Source organism: Paroedura picta, chromosome 1 (assembly GCF_049243985.1).
Source record: "Paroedura picta isolate Pp20150507F chromosome 1, Ppicta_v3.0, whole genome shotgun sequence".
Lineage (NCBI taxonomy): Eukaryota > Metazoa > Chordata > Lepidosauria > Squamata > Gekkonidae > Paroedura > Paroedura picta.
In genome coordinates, this window is record NC_135369.1 from 161,658,455 (window position 1) to 161,683,598 (window position 25,144).

At 44.2% G+C, this 25,144-nt stretch overlaps 1 protein-coding gene across 4 annotated transcripts in view; it reads right to left on the reverse strand.

Annotated features, from left to right (window-relative positions):
- The window catches only part of KIDINS220 (kinase D interacting substrate 220), a 70,986-nt gene extending 55,034 nt beyond the window's left edge, over window positions 1–15,952 (reverse strand). For all 4 annotated transcript variants that reach the window (XM_077310371.1, XM_077310363.1, XM_077310347.1 and 1 more), the window contains exons 1-6: window positions 15,786–15,952; window positions 7,450–7,594; window positions 3,311–3,409; window positions 2,644–2,742; window positions 1,724–1,822; window positions 21–122 (exon numbers count right to left, since the gene is read on the reverse strand). In XM_077310371.1, coding sequence (XP_077166486.1) covers window positions 21–122; window positions 1,724–1,822; window positions 2,644–2,742; window positions 3,311–3,409; window positions 7,450–7,557 — 507 coding nt within the window. In that variant the 5' untranslated portion in view covers window positions 7,558–7,594; window positions 15,786–15,952. The remainder of the gene's footprint in view (window positions 1–20; window positions 123–1,723; window positions 1,823–2,643; window positions 2,743–3,310; window positions 3,410–7,449; window positions 7,595–15,785) is intronic.
- Window positions 15,953–25,144: the final 9,192 nt, after the last annotated feature.

The window sequence follows — 25,144 nt, forward strand, 5'->3', positions numbered from 1 at the left end:
AAAACACCAGTTCAGCCTACCTTATCAGAGCAGTTGACCTTAGCTCCATACTGAAGCAGGAGTTGTACTATGCGAGAATGGCCCCGCCCTGCTGCCCAAATAATGGGATACACACTGTATTGCTTGAGGAAGAAAAGAAAGTTTTAAAAGTTATAATTAAAGAAGTATATACCTTTTCCTTTTTGAAACATTTAAGAATTCAGATAAACTGGAAGAGGCAGAATAGTCAGTCGGCTTTTAATATAAAATAGTCTAATATGAACAAGCCACTTCCCTTATAAAGAAAGCACTAGAACCAACATGCAAGTATAAGAGTCAAGATAGCATCTGCCAGGTCTCTTCCACACAACGGATTAGGCTTTGTTCACCAGCAGTTTTAAACCCCCGTTCTGCATGGAATCAGGCCTCTCCCAGGGTGGTCCCAGAGCTGGCCTCATTCACACCCTCAGTTGGCCCATATCAAGGGAACACGGAGAAATCCGCATTCAATTTTTTGCTGTGGGACACAATGAGCTGTAAGTTGGGCCATGTGGATGCAGGAAAACTTGGGCTGTCCCGGTGTGCTTTGCCCACCCTTGCAACTAGCCCACCATCCCCGAGCATCCTCCCCCCGCAACCTCCCCTGCCCTTTTTCTCCAGAGCACTTGAGGCTGCTGGTAGGTGCTTCCAGGTCTCTCTGCGTCGCCTCACCGCTTCCACCCTTCTATATTTGTTTATTTTTTAGAACTTGTTTTTGCATAATAATGCAATAACAGTGTTAAAACAATAATTTTAAATGCTCCCCAAGAATTGTGTGCAAAAATGGGGGGAGGAGGCAGCTTAAATCAAGACTTTGCCTAGTATCACCTTCCTTGAGCAGGCCTTCTCTGAAATGCGGGCAACAAACAAAAATGGTCCTGTACTGTCCTGTTGAGATCAGTTGTGGGTAACAGAATGAAGCTCTCCTGTTCTTCTTCATTCTAGACTAATGGAGTCACCACAGATGCATTCTGATCCCCCAGAGCTATGCTCTGCTGTCCCAGGAGAGCTGCAGGGAGGTTTTTTTAAAATTTTTAAACACTGTTATTGCATAATAAAACAACATTTTTAAAAATTTAATGCTTCCTGCGGCTCCACCAGGGCTCTGGGTCAGTGAGGCAGAGAGACACAGGAGAGCTGCAGGGTACATTTTTACAAATTATTATTGCATAATAACCTTGTTTTTTTTTAAAAAAATTGCACTTGGAGGAGGGATGCTCAAATGGAACTAAAAGGCACTGGAAGGTGATAGGGGGTTTGCACCACATGACAAACAAAAGAAGGCAAAAATAACTGCGGGAAGTTTCGACTTCCTGACCATCAGCTACCTCATGCAGACGGGAAAATCAGTGGTGGGGGGGGGGGAAGGGGGCCAAAGGCTTCCCCTGCAGTCATGGGAAAAATTGGGACAGCTATCCCGAGGCAAAACAGCAGGGGACAGCACAGCATAAGGGCTAGGTGAGTCCTCCATGCAGAAGAGGGCTTTTAGAAAACAAGCTGACAATGAAAATTCTGAATACCTCCAATTCATGTATCATTTTAATATCTTCTTAAAAATTATCATCATTCAGACTTGGCTTATGGCTGCAAGCCTAAACTCATTGTCATAGGAGACAGTCCCATTCAATGACATTGGACTTATTTCTAGTAGACCTAATGACTCTAGCTTTCATGCAGACTCTAGGGCAACATATAATAACCTTACCAGACCAGTGATGTTTGGGTTAGCGCCTTTTTCAAGAAGTAGCTCAGCTACTTCTGTACAGCCCTTGTAGCATGCCCACATGAGAGCCGTCCAGCCGCCCTATCAAACACAGGAAATCATAATACAGTTTTTAAAACAAGTGTTTTTTTAAAGACTAATAGAAAACAGGGAGGTGCAATTCAACTCCAGACTCTCATGAATCTAACCTGTCCCCACAAATTATTTTCTTTGATGCAAACCACCCTTCCCTAATAGAATTACTTGCCCCCAAATGGGAGGGAAAAACACAAACATTCTCATAATGTACCAAGATGTAGCAGCTCTGGTGGAACCACAATTTGTATCAGGGAAACCCCACAAACAGAAACGGTTAAAACTCCTCCTAGCTGCTAATAAGGATTTTTAAGAAACTGAGAGATCCTATTCATATTTCCCCCATCGTGTGTAGTAAAGATCTATTTTTAGCCAAAACTATGGAAGTTATCCATTTTAGCAGTATCTTTTACCATCTCTTTAATTTAATAAATAACCATAAAATTTGTAATTCAGAAATTCAAGGATCACATGGTCTAGCTTCCAGATCATCAGGAACATAAAGATAACCAACAAAAAACAGATTGAGGGGGGTCTGCTCAAACTCCCCACTTCCTGACTACTAAAAGCATTTCTGAATTAAAAGACCTTACAATGCTTCTGAAGGTTTCAACTCAGTGTAAACCTTCAAACAATGGAACTTCCATGACTTTGGAGAAAAGGCACCAGAAACACAGTTCATCATCTTAAAAACATACTGATTCCCTAAAGATCACTCCTTACACAGGAAAAAAAGCAGGAACACTAATTAGAAATCATTGTGTCACTGGGCTGGGGGGAGGGGGGCGGAAAACATACAAATCCTTTGAAAGCCAAAGGTATCATACCATGTCCCGGTGCTCTAAGTTCACATTACAGTTCAGTAGTTCTGACACGATGGCGGTGTGCCCCTCTTTAGCTGCTGAGATAAGAGCTGTCCAGTTATCCTAGACAAGAAAATGGGAGTAGCATCCAGTGAGTGAGTATATAATCTGCCTTCAGTTACCAAGAGATTATGCCAACTGTTATGAAACAACATTCATAAAGAAATGAAATCTCGTGAAGCGGTGATTCACAAATCCTGCACTACTTCTTCATCGTCAATAATAAATGACTTTGGGCGGCTGGGAGAGACAGGTAAAGTGTGATCCAGTGCACAGCGTACAGCAGTGGTCCCCAACCTGCGCTCCGCGGTCTGGTGCCGGGCCGCGAAGGCCAGGGTGCCGGGCCGCGGTTCCCTCTCCCCGTCCCCCCGCAGTAAAAAACTTCCCCAGGCCGCAAGCATGCGCGAAAGTGCTGCGTATGCGCAATTTCAGCTGCACATTGCACATGCGCGGCCCGGCTGCACATGCGTGCTGCGCAGGCGGGGCCGCGCATGCGTGCTGCGTGGGCGGGGCAGTTGCCCCGCCGGTCCCCAGACGGAAAAAGGTTGGGGACCACTGGCATACAACATCCAAAAGAATGAGAAAGGGCAAGACACAGGGAAAGGAGGACTGGATCCACCTCTATACTTACTGAGTCGTCCAAGTTGCAGTTCGCACCTTTCTTGATCAGTTCTTGGACAATTTCTAAATTGCCTTGCTCAGCTGCGAGCATCAACGGAGTCTGTCCATTCTGAAAATACACACAACAGATTGTAAATGTTTGTCAGACTAAGATAACTAAGAGCATCTGGACTGATGCAGTATAAGGCTGAGAACTGTCAATTCCTTGAAGTGCCCAAGCAGCACAAAAAGGAAATCTCACGGCTGATTAATAAATGTATTTCACAATTCAATAAATTGTTCTTTGTATTATTTATTAAACCAAAATATTGAGGTTGAAGAATGATGCAGTAATCAGAAGACAAATAAGAGACCCAGGCTTCTTGACTTTTACACGGTTCCTCAGAAAACAATCCCAGCGAGACTAATAGGATTTATTCACAGGAGTGACTAGAATTACAACCTTTGGCACATACAGTATATGAAGACGTAGAAAGCATTCAGATTTAACACATTGAACTCTTGTCCCTCCAAAAACCACTGGACTGCTCGCATGGGGCACTTAGTCAAAAACTGTCTAAGTCACACAAGTTAACTTCTGATAAAGAACTGTAAGGTCAAAGGTAAAGGTATCCCCCTGTGCAAGCACCGAGTCATGTCTGACCCTTGGGGTGACGCCCTCCAGCGTTTTCATGGCAGACTCAATACGGGGTGGTTTGCCAGTGCCTTCCCCAGTCATTACCATTTACCCTCCAGCAAGCTGGGTACTCATTTTACCGACCTCGGAAGGATGGAAGGCTGAGTCAACCTTGAGCCGGCTGCTGGGATCGAACTCCCAGCCTCATGGTCAGAGCTTCAGATAGCATGTCAGCTGCCTTACCACCCTGCGCCACAAGAGGCTCTATATATGGTCATAAAAAGGTAAAGGTAGGAGGCGGAGCCATGGCACTTGGATAGCTCGATTACTTCGAGCTCCTGTTCCACTGAGGGTCAATCACTGCTGTGATTGACAGAATCGGGTTTTGGGTACGCTAACCCAACCATAAATCTTCTCAGGAATTCCTTGTGAATCTCTGGGGCCTCTCTGTTCCGCAGGGAAATTAATCTCCCACTGGAACGTAAGCTCAGTGTGCACAGGGTCCAGCAAGCGCCGTCCGCCATCTTAAAATCTTTTTTCCTTTTCTTCTTTTTTCAACTCTGCAATCTACAAAGCTTATTTTAATCTTCCAAGATAATTGGACACCTCCCAGCAAGACCTTCAACTCACTACAACTCCGGAGCGAAAACATCTGGCAGACATCAGATCGAGCCTACAAACAGTGAGTGGGGTTTCCCTCGGCACCTTCTTCCCTGGAATGAACTCTCGGCGTGGAGAGTTGCTCTCGCTAATCCAAACAAGCCAGAGTGACAGGATTTATTACCACTGAGGGGGTGAAGCAGCCAAATTCCAAGATATTGAGTCATTAATCAACGCAGAGATGCAAGTGCTTTCCCGCTTCTCCGTCTATACTTTCCCCCCCGTTTCTGGCTCTGCTTGATGCCACCTCATCATGAGGCAGGCTAATTTTCTTTTCTAAGCGAAGAAGGACTTAAATCAACTCAAACTAATAAGTATTATATCTGTTTTTGGTCTTCGAAGATAAGAGAGATTAGAGCCGTGGAATCTCGCGAGAACTAAGCTCTAGAAACATTCCTTTAATTCAAAACAGACTGTTGCTTTCGTTAGGACTCTGTAGGACCTCTACTGGCTATCTGCAAAATTGCAAATATATTTTGGAAACAACATATGCATAATTGATTAACAAAATTCCAAACCTGGAACATGTTTTCGTTTAAAAAATTTGCATATCTTCTAGATAAACAAACACAAGACCTGAAAGAATCTCTAAATGGTTCACTTAAAAATATGCTCATGGAGTTTAAAGGCATTAAGGAAGAAGTCTCTAACAGGAATGATGAACCAATGGTAGTGGCTGATGATAGCTTTAAACAAGATGGAAAATTACCAGCAGAAGAGGAATCTGAAATTATGGAGATGGAAAAGGGGATGTCAGAGTCTTGCAGCTCAGATAAGGACACCCTACCTGAGAAGATATATAGCCACTCCAAAGCAACAATACACAAGAAAGACATATGGATCTGCGGTGAAAGCAATCGATTGAAAGGAGCTTCATGGAAAAACATCTGTACTGATATTGGAGTCCAGGAGGTACAACTGCTTCAAGATTTATCGATGTATACTTCGAGGGAAAGACTACAACTGTACTTTCCCAGCCAAAGACCAATAGGACAGAACATTAGTCAACGGGAGCTACAAGACGTAATAAGCCTCGAAATGAGACCTCCTTAAGAAGCTTGGGGAATGGAAATGCAACACAGTGGTCGAAATTCCTTTCCTCTTTTACCTCCTGTATGTAGCCATATAGGCAATATAACTAGTTAAGAAGTTAATCTGGGGTCTAAGATCTTTTAAGTAAGCTGAATCTGTATTATTAAACCTAATTTCGCACTGCCTACTAGCTCAAAATCAAAGCATAACTAAAAGGAGACACCTAATGGAATGGGCTTATATTATAGTGTGGGGTTTTAGATTTCCTATGATAGCTGAATTTGAATTATCTAGCATATCTCTGTAGTGACTTTCAGCCTAAATTTAATGCATAACTAAAAGAAGGTTTTTAACTGAGGAGGTGTAAATATAACTAACGAAAAATCTATTCTATTAATTAATGAAGACTCCATTTTATTATTTCTGGTATTAACAATGTATACTTATACATATTTGTTTCTCTTCTTTCTGTACAATTAAGCAGGCTTATTCTTTTTTTTCCTTTTTCCCTTTTTCTAGTGAAAATGTGGAGGGCTCTAGGACTACGTTAAGTATAAACTGTTTATGATTGTTAAAACTATCAGAAACTATGCAAACAAATGTTGAAATGATGGTAACAAGGTAGACTTCTCTTTTTAAATGTGGTGCAAACGTGAAAAAGTCTATAAAAAGTCTATAAGCTTTGGGTAAAAGTCCATAATATTGTAGCCAGTTTATAATCTTAAATGGAGAGAAGAGGGTTTTTAAGATTGAAACAGGGAACCAAAATGTTTTTCCATAGTGCTTCCTAACCCACATACAGAGCTTCTTCTTCTATGCGACGACGGCAGAAAAACTAGAATTGGCCAAGAAATGGAAAACGTAAGAACTACCCTCGACAGAAGACTGGGTGAATAAACTAGCTGATCTTACCAAGATAGTCAAACTGACACTAAGAGGTCTTTCAAGAACAATGGGGCCCTTACCTGAACTATTTACAAAAGGGATTAAAAATGGGGAACCAAGTGTATCAAATGAAGAGTATAGCTCTCCTTTTCTGTATTAACAATGTAGATTGCATGTATCTTACTGTCTTCAACTCTTCAATTCTGGAAAATAAAATAAAAACTTTCTATAAAAAAAAAAATAAAAAGGTAAAGGTAAAGGTATCCCCTGTGCAAGCACCAAGTCATGTCTGACCCTTGGGGTGACGCCCTCCAGCGTTTTCATGGCAGACTCAGTACAGGGTGGTTTGCCAGTGCCTTCCCCAGTCATTACCATTTACCCTCCAGCAAGCTGGGTACTCATTTTACCGACCTCGGAAGGATGGAAGGCTGAGTTGACCTTGAGCCGGCTGCTAGGATTGAAGTATTATCATAGGACTCCCAACCTCAAAGCTCAATATGTCCCTTTAAAAAATATATATCTATCCCTTTAAAAAAAAAAGCCTTCTCCTATATTTGGCACCTATATTTCAGAAACCTGCATACACATGTTGGAAAGCTCATTTTAACTAATTGTTCTAGAAAAAAATGCCATAATATGACTTTAAATAACAGGAAGACAGACTATAAATCTAAAATAAGTAGAACTTTTTTAAAAATGGAGAAATGAAACCAAGCCAACACTGCGTCATCCAGAAGACACCATGACAACTGCATCTATAAAACTTAGAATCTGCCCACTTTAATATCAATTTTCGGTTATGTACAACAAAACATCAAGGTTAACTGGATGGCCCAGCATTTATTTTATTTCCCGAAGGTACATAACATTCCCCCCAAATGGAACAGCTCTTCAAGACATGCCTATTTGTTAAGAGCATCAACATTTTTCTAAGTAACCTTGGGAATTTAACTTACTTCATTCCTCTCATCCACATCTTTGCACTTCTCAAGCAATGCCTTCAGTGCAGGAACATTTTCTTCTTCCACATATGTCACCAAACTCTGAGACATAAGACTTGACATCTTGGAATAAATGATGTGGCTTCTTAGTGCTGCTTATCTGTATCAGGAAGAAGAAGATTTTAGTCTCCCCAACCAAAGAGTGTTATCAAGCTTTCTGTACTACAGGAAACCCCAAGTTCCTGCTGCTCTGACACCCCAGCGCCAGGCCTCCCCCCCATTATACACTACTAAGACTGCACCAAAAGTGCAAAAGGGACTCTGTGAAGGTTCAAGGGGGTGGCAGGTTACAGTGGATGAGCGATAGGGTTGGGAGTGTCCTGCACAGTGCAGGGGGTTGGACTAGATGACCCAGGAAGCCCCTTTCTAACTCTATGATTCTCTAAGTCAGTGGTTTTCAACCTGGGGGTTGGGACCCTTTTGGGGGTGGAATGACCCTGTCACAGGGGTTGCGGCAGAGCGAGCAATTTGGCAAAGGTGTGTGTGTGTGCTGCCACAGTTGCCACTCCTCCTGCAGGCGCCCGTGCTCGGCTGCCAGCCGCTCCAGCGGTGCCTCCAGCACAGCGCAGCGCAGTCTCCCGCCAGGCACTCCAGGTGGTGGCGCAGCTCAGCGATACAAGAGGCAGAACTGAACTGAGAAACCCCGGAAAAGAAACCCATTTATATACAATCACGAGCAATGGATCTTCATGCCATGGGTCAGTTTTGGTTTAACTTCTGTGAAAGAACACTTGCATAATTTTATGGTTGGGGTCACCACAACACGAAGAACTGTATTAAAGGGTTGCAGAATTAGCAAGGTTAAGAACCACTCTTCTAAGTGTTCTAGGAGTTAGAAAGAAAACAGAAGCAATGCTCAGTTCTGCCAGAAGGCAAAAAAAATGTTATATTATAAATAACAGAGATGAGTACTCAGAGCAACAGGGCAGGATGAAACGACGCAGAGCATGTAAAAATCGAAAAACCCAGGCTTACATGGCTCGGACGAGGTTTTGTCAGAGCAAGTGGACCACGTAGTTAAAATGAGTACTGTAAATAGAGTTCAGCCAACCCCGAGGATTAATTCATGCTTATGTTTCAACTAGCACTGTCTTGCCTGAAGAAAAAAAAATGTTTAGAATGCCTTTTCCATATAGATTTTTTAAAAGACAAAGCATTTAACTCATCCACAGGCTAACCTAGCTGATGCTCTGACCAAGATGTGAAAGGCTCTTCACCACCAATTCTTAAGAGCCTGACAGCAACCCCCTGAGGCCCAGATTAGAGGAGAACGCAATTCAGGGATTTAAATCATCCCCCCCCCCCCCCCCCGGCACTTACAGTTTTGCTAATAAAAACTGGTTCCTTCCCAAGTTTGTTGTTAACTCAGAAAACAAAAAAGACAGTAAACTCCTTTTACCTATCTTTTTTCCTTTTCCAGCACTATAATAGCACAGGGGGTGTTCAGAGAAAAATAATCACTCCCTCCCCTCCCTGCGCACACACCACAAGCCCAATATGAACGTGACTGTTTTTTCCCCTTTAAAAAGATTCCAGGAAGATACATTCAGAAATAACCCACTATTACTTCTAGTTCAGTACTCTATAAACAAAATTTGTAACCAAAGTCTCAATTGCTGGCATACAGAGATTCGGGGGTGGGGTAGGGGGGGGAGGAGACGGACCAAAGCATACTGAGTAGCAGTTTCCATATACAAGAAAGACACCTGTGCTGGTAGTTCAGAAACATTTAACCAAACTGGTGATAGGTAAATATCCAAACGCCCAGGATTGCTTGAGAATGCTACACATGGTCTGGGTCCTTGCCCCTACCAGGTGGAATGAGCTCCCAGAATAGCTAAGGGCCCTGATGGAGCTTGTTGGGTTCTGCAGGGACTGCAAACGGAGCTCTTCCGCTAGGCTTTTGGTTGAGGCCGGGGAAATGCGATAGGTCCTCCCCCATTCTTGTGCAATCTGTACTCTACCTGGGCTAATATCACCCGATGATATAAGCCAACTCGCACCTGGGAACAGAAGCGTTGAGGGGTTTCAGGGTCTTATTAGGGATGGGTATGATTGCTGCCATATGTGAGGTTTTTGCAATGTAGTGCTGGCACGATGGAAATTGTCCCAGCTGTATGGTCTTGTATGGGTTATGTAATCTTTGTATTTTAATGATTATTGTATTTTATTGTTCATGGTTGTGAACCACCCTGAGACAGCTGGTCTGGGAGGGGTGGTATACAAGTTCAATAAATAAATATATAAATAATAAATGACTGAGGAATTTCCAGATATATGACTGCCATTTTACTAAGATTTTTTTCACTTGCCAATCTAACTGTCCAATAATTTCAAAATGAAAACAGAATGTTTTATGATCCTGTTTACACTGTCCTTGGACTAGGTGGGATCTGGGGATCACAAAATATATAAATAATAAAAGTATATTTATTGTGCACTATTTATAAGGTTACAAAGCTAGGAACATAAAGCCCTTAGGCTAATCATTAAAATCACAATATGCACCATGCATTGCTAGGCCTAACATGTTTCGACCCAAAATGGGTCTTCCTCAGGGGTCTAATCCTGAACACACATGGGATACAGTGGAGAATGTAGCCAGAGATATTAAAAATAATTGAATTTATCTATGAATAACAAGGTCAATTAAAATGGATCTGATAAAAGATGCCCATATATCAAGTGTTAAGTCTCCTATTCCACAATTGCTAAAAAATTCTGGTGTATAGCAGTAGTTGCTGTGCATGTATGAAACATTGAAAAAAATATTATTTATATTTTGTGAAGAGCTAACCTTTTGGATCCTAAGTATTTGTTGGTTATTTTTGTTGCTTTTTGTAACACTATCTCCTTTTTGGTACCTAGGGGCCTGGGGATCCCCTGGAATTACAGTTCATCTCCAGACTAAAGAGATTATTTCCTCTGGAAATAAAATGGCTCCTTTGAAGGGTGGACTCCAAAGATTGGACTGAAAATGCAGTTCTAAAAGACTAAATAATATGAAAATAAACTATCTGCAGCAAAGAAATTCATGACTTTGCAGAGTTGCAAGAGTTTTTCTGAGGCTTTCATAGTGTTAAAGTGCAGTGACAAAAAACAAAGCAAATCTGGAGCCTCTAGTTCAGGGGTTGTCAAACTGCGGCCCTCCAGATGTCTGTGGACTACAATTCCCGTGAGCCCCTGCCAGCATTTTCTGGCAGGCAGGGGCTCATGGGAATTGTAGTCCATGGACATCTGGAGGGCCACAGTTTGACTACCCCTGCTCTAGTTGAAGAAGGATGCAGAACATGTGAAAAACAGGGAGGGAAGCCGGACTGAACAACTGGGGAGCTTGAATCTTAATCAGAGGCTCTTAACACCTTGTTTCAGGGTTGCGTTATCTAATGGGGAGCTCATTTGGGACCCTCTTCTTGGAAGCCAGTACACAGGAGGATCTTTCTGGGCCAACCACCAACAGGAAAGAGATGGGCTTTGGGGGAGGCAAACTGTGAAGAAGGAAAAAGTTAACTATTTGGACTTTAAAGAGATCACTACTCTAATGGGTTACTAAGATCCAAGTTTCTGTTACACGATATGCTGTTAAATGAAAGAGGGAAAAAAAGAAAAAAAAATTGAATTATTGCAAAATTCATTCCAAGTTCTGCTTCACAGAACCCACCAAAAGAGGTTACGCTAGCACAAGTGCAATTGGTACGCAGCTGCCACCCCCGTCCTGCCAGAACCTGGGAGCAGTTTTGCACTGCACAATGCAAGGTAGACAAAGGATAGAGTCACAGCAGCCCACGTGCAGTCTGAAGCGGCACAATCAACTTCACCTCCGTGGAACTCTGCCCCTCATTCTACTGTACGCGCAGAGCAGGTCTTGGGGACACAAGTCATGGTGCATTTTTTGTGCCATCACAGATGAACTGTGTATGTGTGACATGCTACCAACTTTATAGGGCATGTGCATGTAGTAGTCAATCCTTTGGTATTACATAATATTATGAAGTGTCCCTGAGAAAACTGACCCAAAGATAATGCAGAAAGTTGAACAAAACAACAAATATAAAGGGCAGAAAGTCCAGGTGCTGAGGCAGCAGATTAACAAAGTTGTGTTTATAAACCTTGCACTTTGTCTAAAACAAATGAGTCCCATTCTAGAGGGATTAACCTCAACTCTTACAGCCAGCCTTCCAGATCCTTAATCATAAACTTAAGCCTCAATATGCCCTTACCACTCCTGCAGCCTTTCAAATTTTTGTTTGGAGGTTTTAAAAATCATCTTTCCACATTTAAAGTCAGTGAATTAAGTCATATATAAGATGAAGATGTCGAGAGCACAAAAACTGTACTTACTCTTCCATGCTACCATTTCCTAATTCAGGTTATACCCTGAAGGGCCTTCCAAACCAGTCTGAACTTTCCTTTAAAATGCCATCATTTGTTCCACCTGCACATTTGTTTCCAGGCCCTTAGCCCTCCCTTTGGGATCGGGTCCTACTGTCACCTATATCTCCTTGGCGTAGCCGTGCCCCAACCTTCTGAAAGCAAGCCAGGCAGTCTGGCACACATTACTTGGGTGGTTTATGGAAAATGGAATGATTTAAACAGACCTTATTTCCTTCTGATCTAATCATGATTTAAAATTTCCAGAGTAAAGAAATCTATACCACCTTACAAAACATACAATTTGTCCCTGACTGTTACCTACCTACCTTCCCTCCAAGGGCAGGTTAATGGATCACAGAACAAACATTTGTGCAATTATGAGGTGATGTCACTGAATGAAGATGTAATTGTATTTGGTTTACCAAAACAAAAATGACAGCCAAAACACTGTTACATAAATCAGTGACAATGTACCATACACCCATTATAGAGAATAAAGATTTTTTATAAATATATGTAAAACAGACCCCCAGATATATCCTACATATGGTTTAGATGCTGATTAGCATTTCTACAGATGCAAGGACTTATGCTTGTGGCATACAATTTCCCCACTTCACCCCTGCTGTTGGGACCCTCAAATGCTGCAGAAAAACAGCATCAAAGTCTATGTTTTAACTCAACATACCAATCTCATTGCAAAAGGGACTCAAAGAAACCTGCACTGCTCCATAAAGTGGAATAATAAATGCTGATGCATGTCAGATTTAGTATTTGGCTTCTCTTTACAATTGTCACATACAAACAAGCATGCACATAATAACCAATTTAATTCTGGCATTACTGCACTTTTACATGCCTATTTAGAGCTAACCAAAATGTAGGATTCCCCCCCCCCCAATATTCTGACAGTTGATATACATATTTTCATGTACTGTCTAGACCTCCCTTGGTACCTTCAGTAATTAAGTTACACATCAGAGTTTCATTCTCAATTTTTAAAGCACATCTTCCACTGTGCAGAACAGAGGAGCTAGAAGTAATACAGAGCAAGAGATAAAAACCTGCTACTCTGAAGGCAAGCTCTTCTGATCCACACTGCGGTTTTAACAACATGTGTACCTGGATCTGGTATGTCTGTCTTGCTGCTACAATCTCATTACTCATGCTCTTCTACAAGATGCCACAGCTCTGCACTGCCATCCTAGTGGCAAAGCTACATCATAAGTTACAGCTTGCACTCGAAAGTTCACGCTTTGAATAAATCTTTGTTGGTCTTAAAGGTGCTACTGGACTCTGATTTTATTAGGATTCACCCAGTTACAAGTCAGGAAGAGGCTAGCTAAGGACATGCCAGCCAACATTTAAAAAGTGTTTCTCCAATGAATGTGGAGATGCTAAGAAGAATTCTAATAATAAACACCAACAGCTACATTCAAGTGAGCAGCCCTGTTGGTCTGAAGCAGCAGAACAAATTTAGAGTTGGTCTTAACGGTGCCACAAGTTATGTCCCAAACCTCTACAGTGCGAATACATTTGAATAAGGGATTAGTTATGGACAAGGACAGCCAACACTTCTCACTGCCTTCTCTGCCCACCAGGCCTATCTGTTCTCTAGCCTCAGTAGCATGCAGACTGGATATTTCTATCAGCAATTTCCAATAATCAACCCCTCGTATCATTCCTTATGAGTGCAATTGGAAAAAAGCTAGAAGACCTGAATAATTGAACTGTGCATATGCAGCTCAATGTGTGCACATGAAGAACTGGCCAGACTGCAGGCTATTGTGTGCGCTTCAGATTTAAGTGCTACAGTTAAGACTTCTGCTTTTGTCCAAGACAAAAGCCTCATGATTTTCCAGGATTTCTGATGATGCAGCCTTATTCATAAGCATCATCCAAAAGATTGCTGTATTTCCATTAGCTTATGCCTGCCTTCAGTAGTGTTATTTTCCTGTCAAAATACAACAGATTTCTTTTCACTGCTCTATTTTAACTGACAGCAAAATCACTATTAGTTTTCCTTATATCGGAATGAAAGTCTATATAAGGAGTCTGACCAGCTTTTTATCACTCACTTAGAAGTCTTTTGTTGACTACAGTGTGGGGGGGGGGAGACGGGAGAGGAGGAGCCTTTCCTGTAGATCTTTGGCGTTTTTTCTTCCAAAATGCTGCTTAGGCAGAGCCACAAATTACTCTACATTCTTTTTTTAGACAAAAGAAATATCCTAGGAAAGTTCCTATGCAGATTGTTTACGCACTGAGATAAGACAAGGTGGTTTAGTAGTCTTGTGCAGACAAAACATACACTGGTGTGTGGAGGGGAAACAGGGTTGACCTTAGTAGCCCTGTCCAACACTGAGAGGAATTGCACAAAGCCTCACACTGCCTATACACACAAAGGCCTTTGCATTCAAGGTCTGGTTATGTTAAGGCAGGTTACAGGGGAGGGAATCTATTCCTTTCCCAGCACATATTCATTTCTCCACATTTAAATGTCAATATCAGGGCTACCCAGTCCAAGTCAAACCACTTGTCCATCTACCTCACCACCTTCTCCTCCTGCTATCAGCAGCCATTCTCCAAAGTTTCCCTTATAATATAAACGTATACAAACGTCTGAACTTCTGTAGACAAGTCTCCTAAGTACTTAATATAATGCTGATAATCATAACACAATGCATAGGGCTGACTCCAACCGGAGTGTCTACTAGTGGAAAATAGAAAATGGGGATGTGGACCACAAAAAGGCTATGCCATGGGTCTGCATGGACAAATACCATGCAGGATGGGGGGCTGTGGGGAAAAAGGGAACCAGGTGAGGTTGAGCGAAAACCATTTTCAGCCACTACACTCTTAACAGAGGCTGGCTATTATTACAGCTAATGCTTGCACTAGTCCTTGCTCTTCAATTGCATGCTAATTAATTGACTGATGTTATCTGCCCTGAGCCTCACAGGTCTGTGAATCTGTGTTTATTATTTCTTCTGTGTTTATTATTTCTTCGTTAATCTCATTTTTTCATGCTGGTAGCGTTTGGGTTTTTTTAAAGCTTAAAATATTAGAAACACCACGTCCCTTCAAAGGGTTATTCTATTAAAACGCAAAGGCTTGCAGGCTTCTGATTACATTTTCGATCCCTTTCCTTCCAGTGCCATCACTTAAGCTGCCAACCCAGTAGGTACCCTGCTCCACAGAGCTGACCACCCAAGCCCTGACTGGAACGCTTCTGGCACAGAACACTGGAATGGCTCCTGGAGGATTCTCTGCTTCCAGCCCTCTTCGGAGAGCATCCCCCAAGCAACAAGATGCTCCTGGCACACTGGGCTGGAGTCTGAACAACCCAATCTAAGGGAAGATCGCAATACATTTTCTTCACTGCGTGTGACAAAGCAGCCTGGAAACCACCAACACTCATACAGCCAGAATAAGACGCTGCTAGCCTTGGGAGTCCACCAAGCTCTCCTGTTCCACTCTGACAGCGACTAGGAAAATCTACCCCTACTGAAAACCCACCCCCATGTCCCCCGCCCCCCCCCCGCTGTTCTTGCAGGAGGAAGAAAGCCATTGCCGCCACAACAGCAAGCAAACATGCGCGACCCACCCTGCAAACCAGCCCCCACACCGTCCTCAGGATGAGGCGCTGCTTCCTGCGGGGGCAAACCTTTGAGCCCAGGGACACCTTTCAGGCCGACCACGCTTCAGTCCAGGAGGGCGCCTGCGGGGGCCTCCTCACACAATGGACGAGGAGCAGCAGCAGATGAGTGGAGGGCGGCCCTGGGCGCAGAGGGAGACCCGCACAGGCAGCGCCAAGCCCCTCCCACCCCCGGACCTCCGCCCCTGTTGCCTGCCAGCCGGGCGCCCACGACCACCGCCCGCTCCGCGGCCCTCCTCAGACGACCCCCTGGCTTCCTTACCGGCGGGGGAGCCCCTGCTCGGCGCAGGAGAGACGGCGGCGTCGCGGGCGTGGCCCCGGGAGCGCTTTTCTCGCTCTCCCTCCCGCTGTCACTTCGCCTCACAGCCGGCAGCGGCAGCCATCTTGCCTCCGCCTCTCGCCGGCCCGCCTCGCCTCGCCGCCCGTCACGTGACCCGCGAGGCGAACCAGGCGGCGGCGAAGATTCTACCCGAAGCCGGCCGCCTTCCCCTCCCCTTTTTTTTGGGGGGGGGGAGGTGAAGGGTCTACGTGCGAGGTGGCTGGCGGGGAAGCTTCGCCGTAGAAAGGCCAGCTGCCTTTCTACGGCTTACCTGCCCTCTTCGGCACCCGCGCCCGAATCAGGGCTGCGCTCCCGAGACACGGTCGAGGTCTCAGGGCAACCTGCTGGAATCCCCAGGCGCCGACAGGGATATTGGTTTCTTATCTCACTACCTAGGCTAAGCTCATGCAAATCTCATATTCATGCTCCTTACAATCCCCTCTTCTTATTATTTTATTTGGAACAATGAGACTGTTATGTGATGTAAGTATGTAACGTGATTTAGAATCTAACTGTCTGGTCTCAGGACAGGGTAACAAACTCAGCACAGCTTGTCACTGGGAGGGATGCCTCCATGCATGAGTGGAGAGGGATGGAGCTAGCAACAAGTATTTATTATTATTATTATTATTATTATTATTATTATTATTATTATTATTATTATTATTATTATTATTAAACTAACTTTTCATTACTTTTTCACAACTGGGAAAGTCTCTGCCATTAATCACTAACCTGAACAGTTTTATTCCCCCAGTGGTCTTGTGAACAAGGTCTGATTTGCTTTTCTGGCAAGGAATGATCATTCTGCTATTTAGGATGATGTGATGCTGCTTACTCATTTGCTACTGATTTATTTTCTCCTATACTCCTGTACTCTTATGACCACTGTTCCATTGTCTGAGAAAGTGTGCCTGCACACAAAAGCTCATGTTTTTAATAAATCTTTGTTGGTCTTAAAGCTGCCATTGGACTCAAATTTTGTTGTGCCACTTCATACCAACATGGCTACCCATTTGGATCTAACCCGTGTCTTGATAGGCTTTCTGTGCTGCCTTCTTGAAGACGCACATCAGGTCTCGCTGTGCTTTCTGCATTTAGAACCTGCCTGTCAATCAATAAGTGGAAGCACTCCTCTCCACCCCGGCCAGACTCCTTTAGGTTCTTGGTTCACTGAGATCTCCCACTTCTTCCCCTCCTTTTTGCTACTGGGATTCTATTAATTTAGCTTAAGTCCAGGGGTACCTTGAAGAAGAGTTGGTTCTTATATCCGGCTTTTCACTACCTGAAGGAATCCCAAAGTGGTTTATAAATTCCTTTCCCTTCCTCTCCCTACAACAGACACCCTGTAAAGTAGGTGGGGCTGAGAGAGCTCTGAGAGAACTGCTGTATGATAACATCTTTAAGAGAACTGTGACTGGCCTAAGGGCACGCAGCTGGCTGCATGTGGAGGAGGGGGAATTAAATCCAGTTCTCCAGATCACAGCATCCCCCCCCCACTCTTAACCAGTATACCAAGCTGTATATAAGCTTTTGAGTTCTTGCACACTTTCAACGCAAGGAGTGTACAGGTACAGAGAAGCTGTTCTTTTGTTTCAAACCAGCTTGGCAACCCACCTGAATCCATAAATTTAGCTATTTGGAATAAGGCACTCACGCCTCTAAGGAAGCAAACTAGAGTTGCCAGATCTGGGCTGGAAAATACCAGGAGACTTTTGGAGTGGATTAGGGAGGTAGGGAGGAACCTGAATGGGGTATAATGCTATAGAGCCCACCCCCAAAACATCAATTTTCTCCAGGAGAACTGATTTCTCTCACCTGGAGATCAGCTGTAAAAACGGGGATCCTCAGGTTCCACTTAGGAACTGGCATTCCTAACATTCTGCCTGTGATGCATGAAAACCTATGTGGCTGCAGAATGCCTGTTTAATATTGCAGCAACAAAGCAATACCTTTAACCTATGTAGGTGAGGTGATCCAAACCAGGAGGCAAACAACTGCTAATGGACCATATTCACCAGCGCATGATGCAGGCAAAGCCTGACACCATGCACAGTTCAGATCTCCTGTTGATTATAGAGCAATGCCTCATTTTGGGTAGAAGCAGAAGGCCTTTTGTAGAGGGAGGTGGGGAACTGGAACCCCTTGCTGCAGGACAATGTTGATTGGCTCCATTGCTGAATATTTCTTCCCCTAAAAGCTCCAGGAAGACAGAAAACCAGTGTGTCAAGACAGCTTCTGTTCCATCAACTCTCCTTGTTTTGCTGTTCTGGTTTCCTATTTGTGAGTTTTGTTGTTTAACATAGGGAGGAAGCATTTCAAAATACGTGATGTCTCCCACCCCCCAGACTGCAGTGTGAAGCCCCTTCTACCAACTCAGCATTCTGTTGGTGTTTCTCATCTTAGCCTTCTGTAAATCGGGCTTTATTTCAAATACAGTGAAATGGGGAGTGGATGTAGAAGAAGAGTTGGCTCTTATATACCACTTTTCTCTACCCAAAGGAGGCTCAAAGCGGCTTACATTCACCTTCCCTTTCCTCTCCCCACAACAGACACCATGTGAGTGAGGTGAGGCTGAGAGAGCCCTGATATTACTGCTTACTGCTCGGTGCCGTGAGCTCAAGGTCACCCAGATGGCTGCATGTGGGGGAGGAACGGGGAATCAAACCCAGCTTGCCAGATTAGAAGTCCCCACTCCTAACCAGTACATTTATTAAAGTTATTAAACAGCTCCCCCTCCCCCAGTCATAAAAGTCTTCCCTTTCATAGTAGGTGGGGACTAAAAAGGCACATACATTTTTTGCGGCTGGCAGAAGATGAGAATGTTTTAGAATATAAGTTATTTTTTAACTCCGTGTTTGTGACTGCCTTGTCCCTCACTGCATGAGCATTTTCAAACGTATCCCAATCACCCACCTAGCACTTTCCATTCAAGACTGACTGTGGCCCTTGATAGGCTTTTCAACTTTACTTCCATCCTTAATTCATGGGGGGGGGGGGAGAGAGATCCCCCATAGCTGACGTTGAGTTTGATAGTGTTGGCCAAAGTTTTTTGTTTTGTCAAACAGGTTCGATAACTTGGTGTCCCCAACATTCCTGTTAAAGAAAACACCAAGGGTAAGAAACCAAAATATTGTTTTATTCGTCAGCTGAGGAATAGGCTCCCAACAGGAAAAGCAGTGATCCAAAAAGGCAGAGAGCACTCAGGCTCTCAAACACAAAGCATTTACTAATTGATTAAAATACTTTCTATTTGGTTGGCACGAAACACTATGTTAGAACTATGATTCTTTGTTCTTTGGTTAGTTAGATACATTCGAATCTATTTCAGTCACGTAACTTGTTCTGAATACAACGGCCATCTATAAGAATCGCATGAAGCAAACGGGAAAGATTTCTTCTTCTATGCTGTTCTCAGTAGTACTGATAAACATTTCCTGAGTCTCCGCAGAAACTCAGACTGTGATTCTCAGGTGAGTTTAATTTCTGTTCAGAAAAAAATATGAATTATAAAGCATACGTGCAGCCATTTTATATATGTTTCTGTCACCCCAACATTAGGATATTTAAAAGTATCATTTTCAAAGAGACGGACTGCAGTCTGAAGGCCATTATACTGCCTCAAGATTTTACCACCCCTTATTCTGCTGCCTGCATAAACTAGCCTGATGCACTGGCACTTGGGCTTTGTTTATAACAGGGATTCCCAACTGGGGGTCTGCAGATTCCTGAGGATCCAAGGCCTTTCACCTCCTGCCTTAATGGACTCAGCCACAAACTAGGGAACTGGCTGCTTCCATTGCTTCCCCCCCCCCTCCTCATCAATGCTCTTGTGGTTTCTGCACCTGGGAGGGGGGTGGAGCCTGTGCACTTCCTCCTGGTTTAAACCATCTCCTATTTCCTCTCCCCCCCCTCCCCCCAGTCCTCCTCCTGCCTGTTAACACAGTGGTCATATCACTTCCAGGGTGTGTGGCAGGGAGGCGTGGCCAGCTGACATCACTTCCAGGACTCCTCGAAGCCTGAAAAATTATTTCAGAGCTCTTCCACAGTCAAAAGGTTGAAAAAAGCTGCTTTATAGAAATACTTTCTGATTTCTTGTTTGTTTCATAGTAGCCCATCTGAAAAGTGATAGCCCTAGAGATGAAGGCTAGCTGAGACCATGCGTTCAGTCTGTAATATTGATTGTAATATTGAATGGGGAGTTATATTGATTTTGATAGTGTTCTGTGTAAATGTTCTAAAATGTTTTATGTAAACTGCTCAGAGCCGTAGGGAAGGGTGGTATAAAAATCTAAATAAAATAAACAAATAATCTTGCCTCTGGCCACTGGAAAGTAGGCACAGAAGGATGAGCGCCTTGTTAAACTCACCAACAGACTAAGAATAATTATTACTGTCAAAACCGTAGGGAAGAATCCAGTTCAGGGAAAGGGTATACACAGATCTAATTATACCCGGCTGCAAGTCATGACTCATTTAGACTGTGAGCTACCCTTTGAGTAACACTCCATGGAACCGCTCTGCCTTTTGCAGGGGAACAAACACACCTTTGACAACAGGCATGGGAGAAAACGTAATGTGCCTTTACTAGAGGCTTAGCATGTGGAAATGGCCCTGGTCCATGGGGGAGAAGGCATCATGCAGGGCCCCTGGAGGTGTAGGGCCCATAGCACATGCTATATGGATAAACCGACCCTGCTTAGGATATAACTAGAAACAATTGTTGTTACAAACCACTGTTAAGATGCCAAACTATGTTTTAAAATCCTAGCCGAGCATCCAGCAGGCCACAGTTTATATCTGAACATTTGGCTGAGGCCAGGCTAACCAACCAACATCTGCAGGGCCCCTCCCCCCCTCCCCTCAGAAACGCACTAAGACTCTTGGACCTGTTCAAGTTACCACTGTTTATGTCAGGATATACTGTTATGTTATACTGTCACTGTTATCAATCAATTAATAATATTAATGTTATTATAGGTATGGTTTCATGTATAGTTTCAGTTATATGTAAACCGCTTTTAGCCTTTAGGGAGGGTGGTATGTAAATATGAATAAATATAATATAAACATCACAAAGCAGAGTTTAATAAGCAATAGTTCAATGTGGCATTTCATTGTGACCAGCAAAATTTGCTGCCATCTCTCCCAGCTTTCTGCCTTTTTCACTAATCCCAGCACATGATAAGCTAAAGAAGCCAATTATATGAGCCTCATGGTTTTGGAATCTATTGCTGAAATATCGCTCCCAGAATTGCGAGGGCCACGAGGTTTCCATGGCAACTGAACCATGTAGATTTAGAAATAAGTGCTACAATCAGTTTCATTTTGTAGCGAGTGGTAAGGGCAATCTCACATTTCTCATCTTTCCCCTCCCTCCCTCCCTCCCTCCCTATTCCTTTGTAAGGTAGTTTGCCCAAATCATATTTGCACCTTTCATTTCATGGGATTTCCAGTGTCACGTTTTATAAGAACAATTACTTTCAGTTTCCCTTTCCTACTTCTGTTCCACACCTATGGCAGTTTATCAAAAAGAAAGTGTGCTGGGAGGAGACTTGGCCCTAGAAGCATCTCAAAATAGTAGCTTGCTTTGTTTCAAAACAAGCACTTTAATATGCGATGGCCTTTTTTTACTGGATACTGAAATATTCAATATTGCCAAAGGGCGATTTGATTTTTTAAAAAGGAATTATATCAAGAGAAACCTAATCATAAAGTGCTGTAGCTTTATTCTTTGGTTTTCTGTTTTATAAGCTTTATAATAAAAATGAGTTAATCGTTAAAATAATTAATATGTGAACTATCCCATGCAAAAAAAAAAGATCCTCTTGTGGCACAGAGTGATAAGACAGCGACATGCTGTCTGAAGCTCTGCCCATGAGGCTAGGAGTTTGATCCCAGCAGCCGGCTCAAGGTTGACAGCCTTCCATCCTTCCAAGGTCAGTAAATGAGCACCCAGCTTGCTGGGGGGTAAACGGTAAAGACTGGGGAAGGCACTGGCAAACCACCCTGTACTGAGTCTGCCATGAAAACGCTAGAGCGGCGGTTGTCAACCCCTGGTCCGTGGCCTGCTACCGGGCTGCTAAGGCCTCGGTAGCGGGCCGCTGGCGGCCACGCCTGTCTCTCCCCCCCCCCACAGAGAAAAGCTCACTAGGCCACAAGAGAAGTGGCCGCCAAAACGGCCGCTTCGCCCGCGGCCCGGCTATCTTCTTGCTGCTAGAAGGGAGGAAGAGGGAGGCGCGGCCGTTGGCACGCTCGTGGACACAAAGGCGTATGCACGAAGCTGCTGCGCATGCACATTAGCACCCCTGGTGGTGAAAATGTGCATGCGTAGCAGCTCTGCGCATGCACGTTTTCACCACCAGGGGCACTAACGCTCATGCACGGTGCCCAGGCCGCCGGCTCTTCCTCAACCCCGGAGGCGCTCCTCAACCTTCAAAAGCTTGGGGACTGCTGCGCTAGAGGGTGTCAACCCAAGGGTCAGACATGACCCGGTGCTTGCACAGGGGATGTCTTTACCTTTTTATCCCATGCAAAATGCTCTCCTATCAACACACTTGTCAGGATGCAGGACACATGAGATCACTGCGTATGAAATACATTTGGAGGAGTGTGGTGGCTAGCAGGACTGAAGAGGCAGGCTACCTCCCAGCTTGGCCGGGAGATGCCGGCTGGCCTTCGCCTTGTGCTGGCCTTGGAGCTGACAGAGTTCCCAGCTGTGCTGTTTTCAGTCTTGGCTGGAGACCAACAGCACAGCAAAGGAATGTTAAGCAGCTGCAACCAGAAGATAGAATACACAGAGAGTCAAGCCAGTGTTTCACCAGTCGTGGCAGGTAGAAGGTAAATTGGTACACGATCAAGAGATAGGTGGCAAGGCAGCGTGGTTGTAAGTCGGTCCAAGGGTCAAGGCAGGCAGCAGTCAAGCGAGGTTGTGGTGCAGGCAGCCAGGGCTGTATCTGCACGGAGCTTTTATTCCAATCCCAAATTGATTCAGTCCCTGCCGTCTACACTGAATGCAATTTCCCTTTTGATTTGGGGCAATTTAAATTTTTCATCTGCAACAAGCAGGATTGATCCAGAGTCACCCTACTTTTCCCCCCACGATATCCTGGAGGTGATGTAAGCCTCTATATTGCAAAAATCATCATGACTAAAGGTGCAGCTCCTCTGCTTGTCCTGAACTAAGCCCCGATTGGTCAGAGTATCAGTTCAAAGGCTTCTTCATTCCCACGTTGCACATTCCCTTAAAGAGGAAGCCCTAACTTCTCTCAGCAGAAGCTCCAGAAGCCCTAATCTCAGCAGAGATTTGCCTCTTGGATTTATTCCCCCTCCTCTGCTGTCTCCAATCCCCCCCTGCCCAGTTCAAGAAAAGAAAGAGGCTCCTGCTGCACTTGGCTCCCTCCCCCTTCTGATCTTCCCTAACCACATGTGGAACACTCTTCTGTTTCAATGGGGGAGGGGGTTAGAGGAAGACCTGAGTTCAAATCGATCTGAATTCAGCAGGATCCACAACAGAATAAACAAAAAGTGCAGAATCAGCCCAGGTGGGGCAGGAGTCTAGGTACAAAGTCATGGACTAGGCAGGACTCAAACTGAAGCACTCAGTGCTTCGACCTCAAACAGGCCCAGTCAGAAAAGAAGGACAGCACCTGCAAGGACTGACTCAGGCAGTCCAGGTCTTTCAGTCCTCTTCCAACAAGGTCAGATGGGTCCTCTGGCTTTTGATGATTACAAGCAGCCAGCCATGCACTTCTTTGCAAGTTAGGCCCTGTCTCTGCCTTTGTCATCATTGCTTAAGAGGTTTGCCACTTCCCCCTGCTTCCCTCCAGCTCAAGGCTGATTGGTTGAGGCTCTTCTGCCTCCTTACCCGTCTCCACAGGCTAACACCTGACAGACAGGAGGCTAGACAAACCTCAGCTGAAGTTCAGCAAATGAGGAGGTTAATTAGCCAAGGAAAGCTTTTCACCTTCATTGAATAACACTGTGCCCTAATTTCTGAACCCAATTAACTCTCAAGTAGGCTGTCAGATGTGAAGCATCTACCTCGAACTTAGCAGCGTGCCTGATGAGAAAGGGCAGGGACTTTGGAGAGAGGGAACTACTCTGGAAGTTGTGATGCAGCAATAACATGTCAAGACAAAAAGTAAAGCTATTTATTATACGGACAGTCCCTTCTATTTGATATTATAAAATATACTCCCCTCTTTATTCTGTAGGTTTCTCAGTCCTGTGATTCTTGATATCAGATCTGTTTCCTCTCCCAAAGAATACAAGGACACAAATGGTCACCTTCAGGCTAGAGTTCTGCAACTCACGCTACGGAGGCCTACCTTTAATTTTGATCCAGAAACTGCAACTGGTCCTGAATGCAGTGGCCAGGGTCCTCACAGCAACACCACGGAGGTCCCACATGCAGCCCGTTCTACAACAACTGCTCTGGTTACCAGTCAAATTCAGAATCAGGCTTAAGGTTTTGGTAATTACCTTCAAGGCCATATGCAATCTGGGAAACAAATCTAATAATAATAATTACTATTAAATCTGCCATCAAGAATCACAAGATGGAGAAATCTGCAGAACACATCACTATTCCAGGACGGTGACCTCTAAATAGCTGTTTAATCACAAAGGAACTTCAAGAACAGACTGAAAAGGAAATTACTGTGCTGCAAATTATTATAACACTCAAAACAATGGAACCCCCAGGGATATTGGTTTCTTCTCTCACTACAGATAACCTCGTTCTGTCCTTATCTCTGTATTCCTAACAGTCCTGTGTAAAGACCATACACCTCCTCTTCATTTTATTTTAGTTCTTATTTGGAATCCTTTTATTTCTTATTTGGGAAAATTGAATTATTTCTTACTAGCAAGAAACCCCATTGCAACCAGGAGTACAATGGGCACTAGGACCCAGGGAACACCGGCAGGCACAGATCTCTCCAACACAGCAGGAGCCATAGCAGGTAATCAGGGCTGGTTTGCAATTTGGCAGGGCTCTCTGTTTCTCTTTCACACACACAGGCTCCTGCAGCGTCTGAGAGCAAAGTGGTTAGCATCCAGGGAGGGTGGGAGCTGCAGGTGCAGGGCCAATCAGGGTGCAGCCAGCTGGCCCTATTGATTGGCCCTATTCCAACTCAGCCAGGATACTCTCCACCCCCAGGGCTGTTGCACAAATATTAAGAGTAACAATGGATAAGGATTTGGAATAATTGAATAGTGCATTTTAAGGTAAAGTAATGAATAACAGAATGGGAGACTAGAATTTAGGATGTAACTCTACACTGCCAGATATTTGGGGG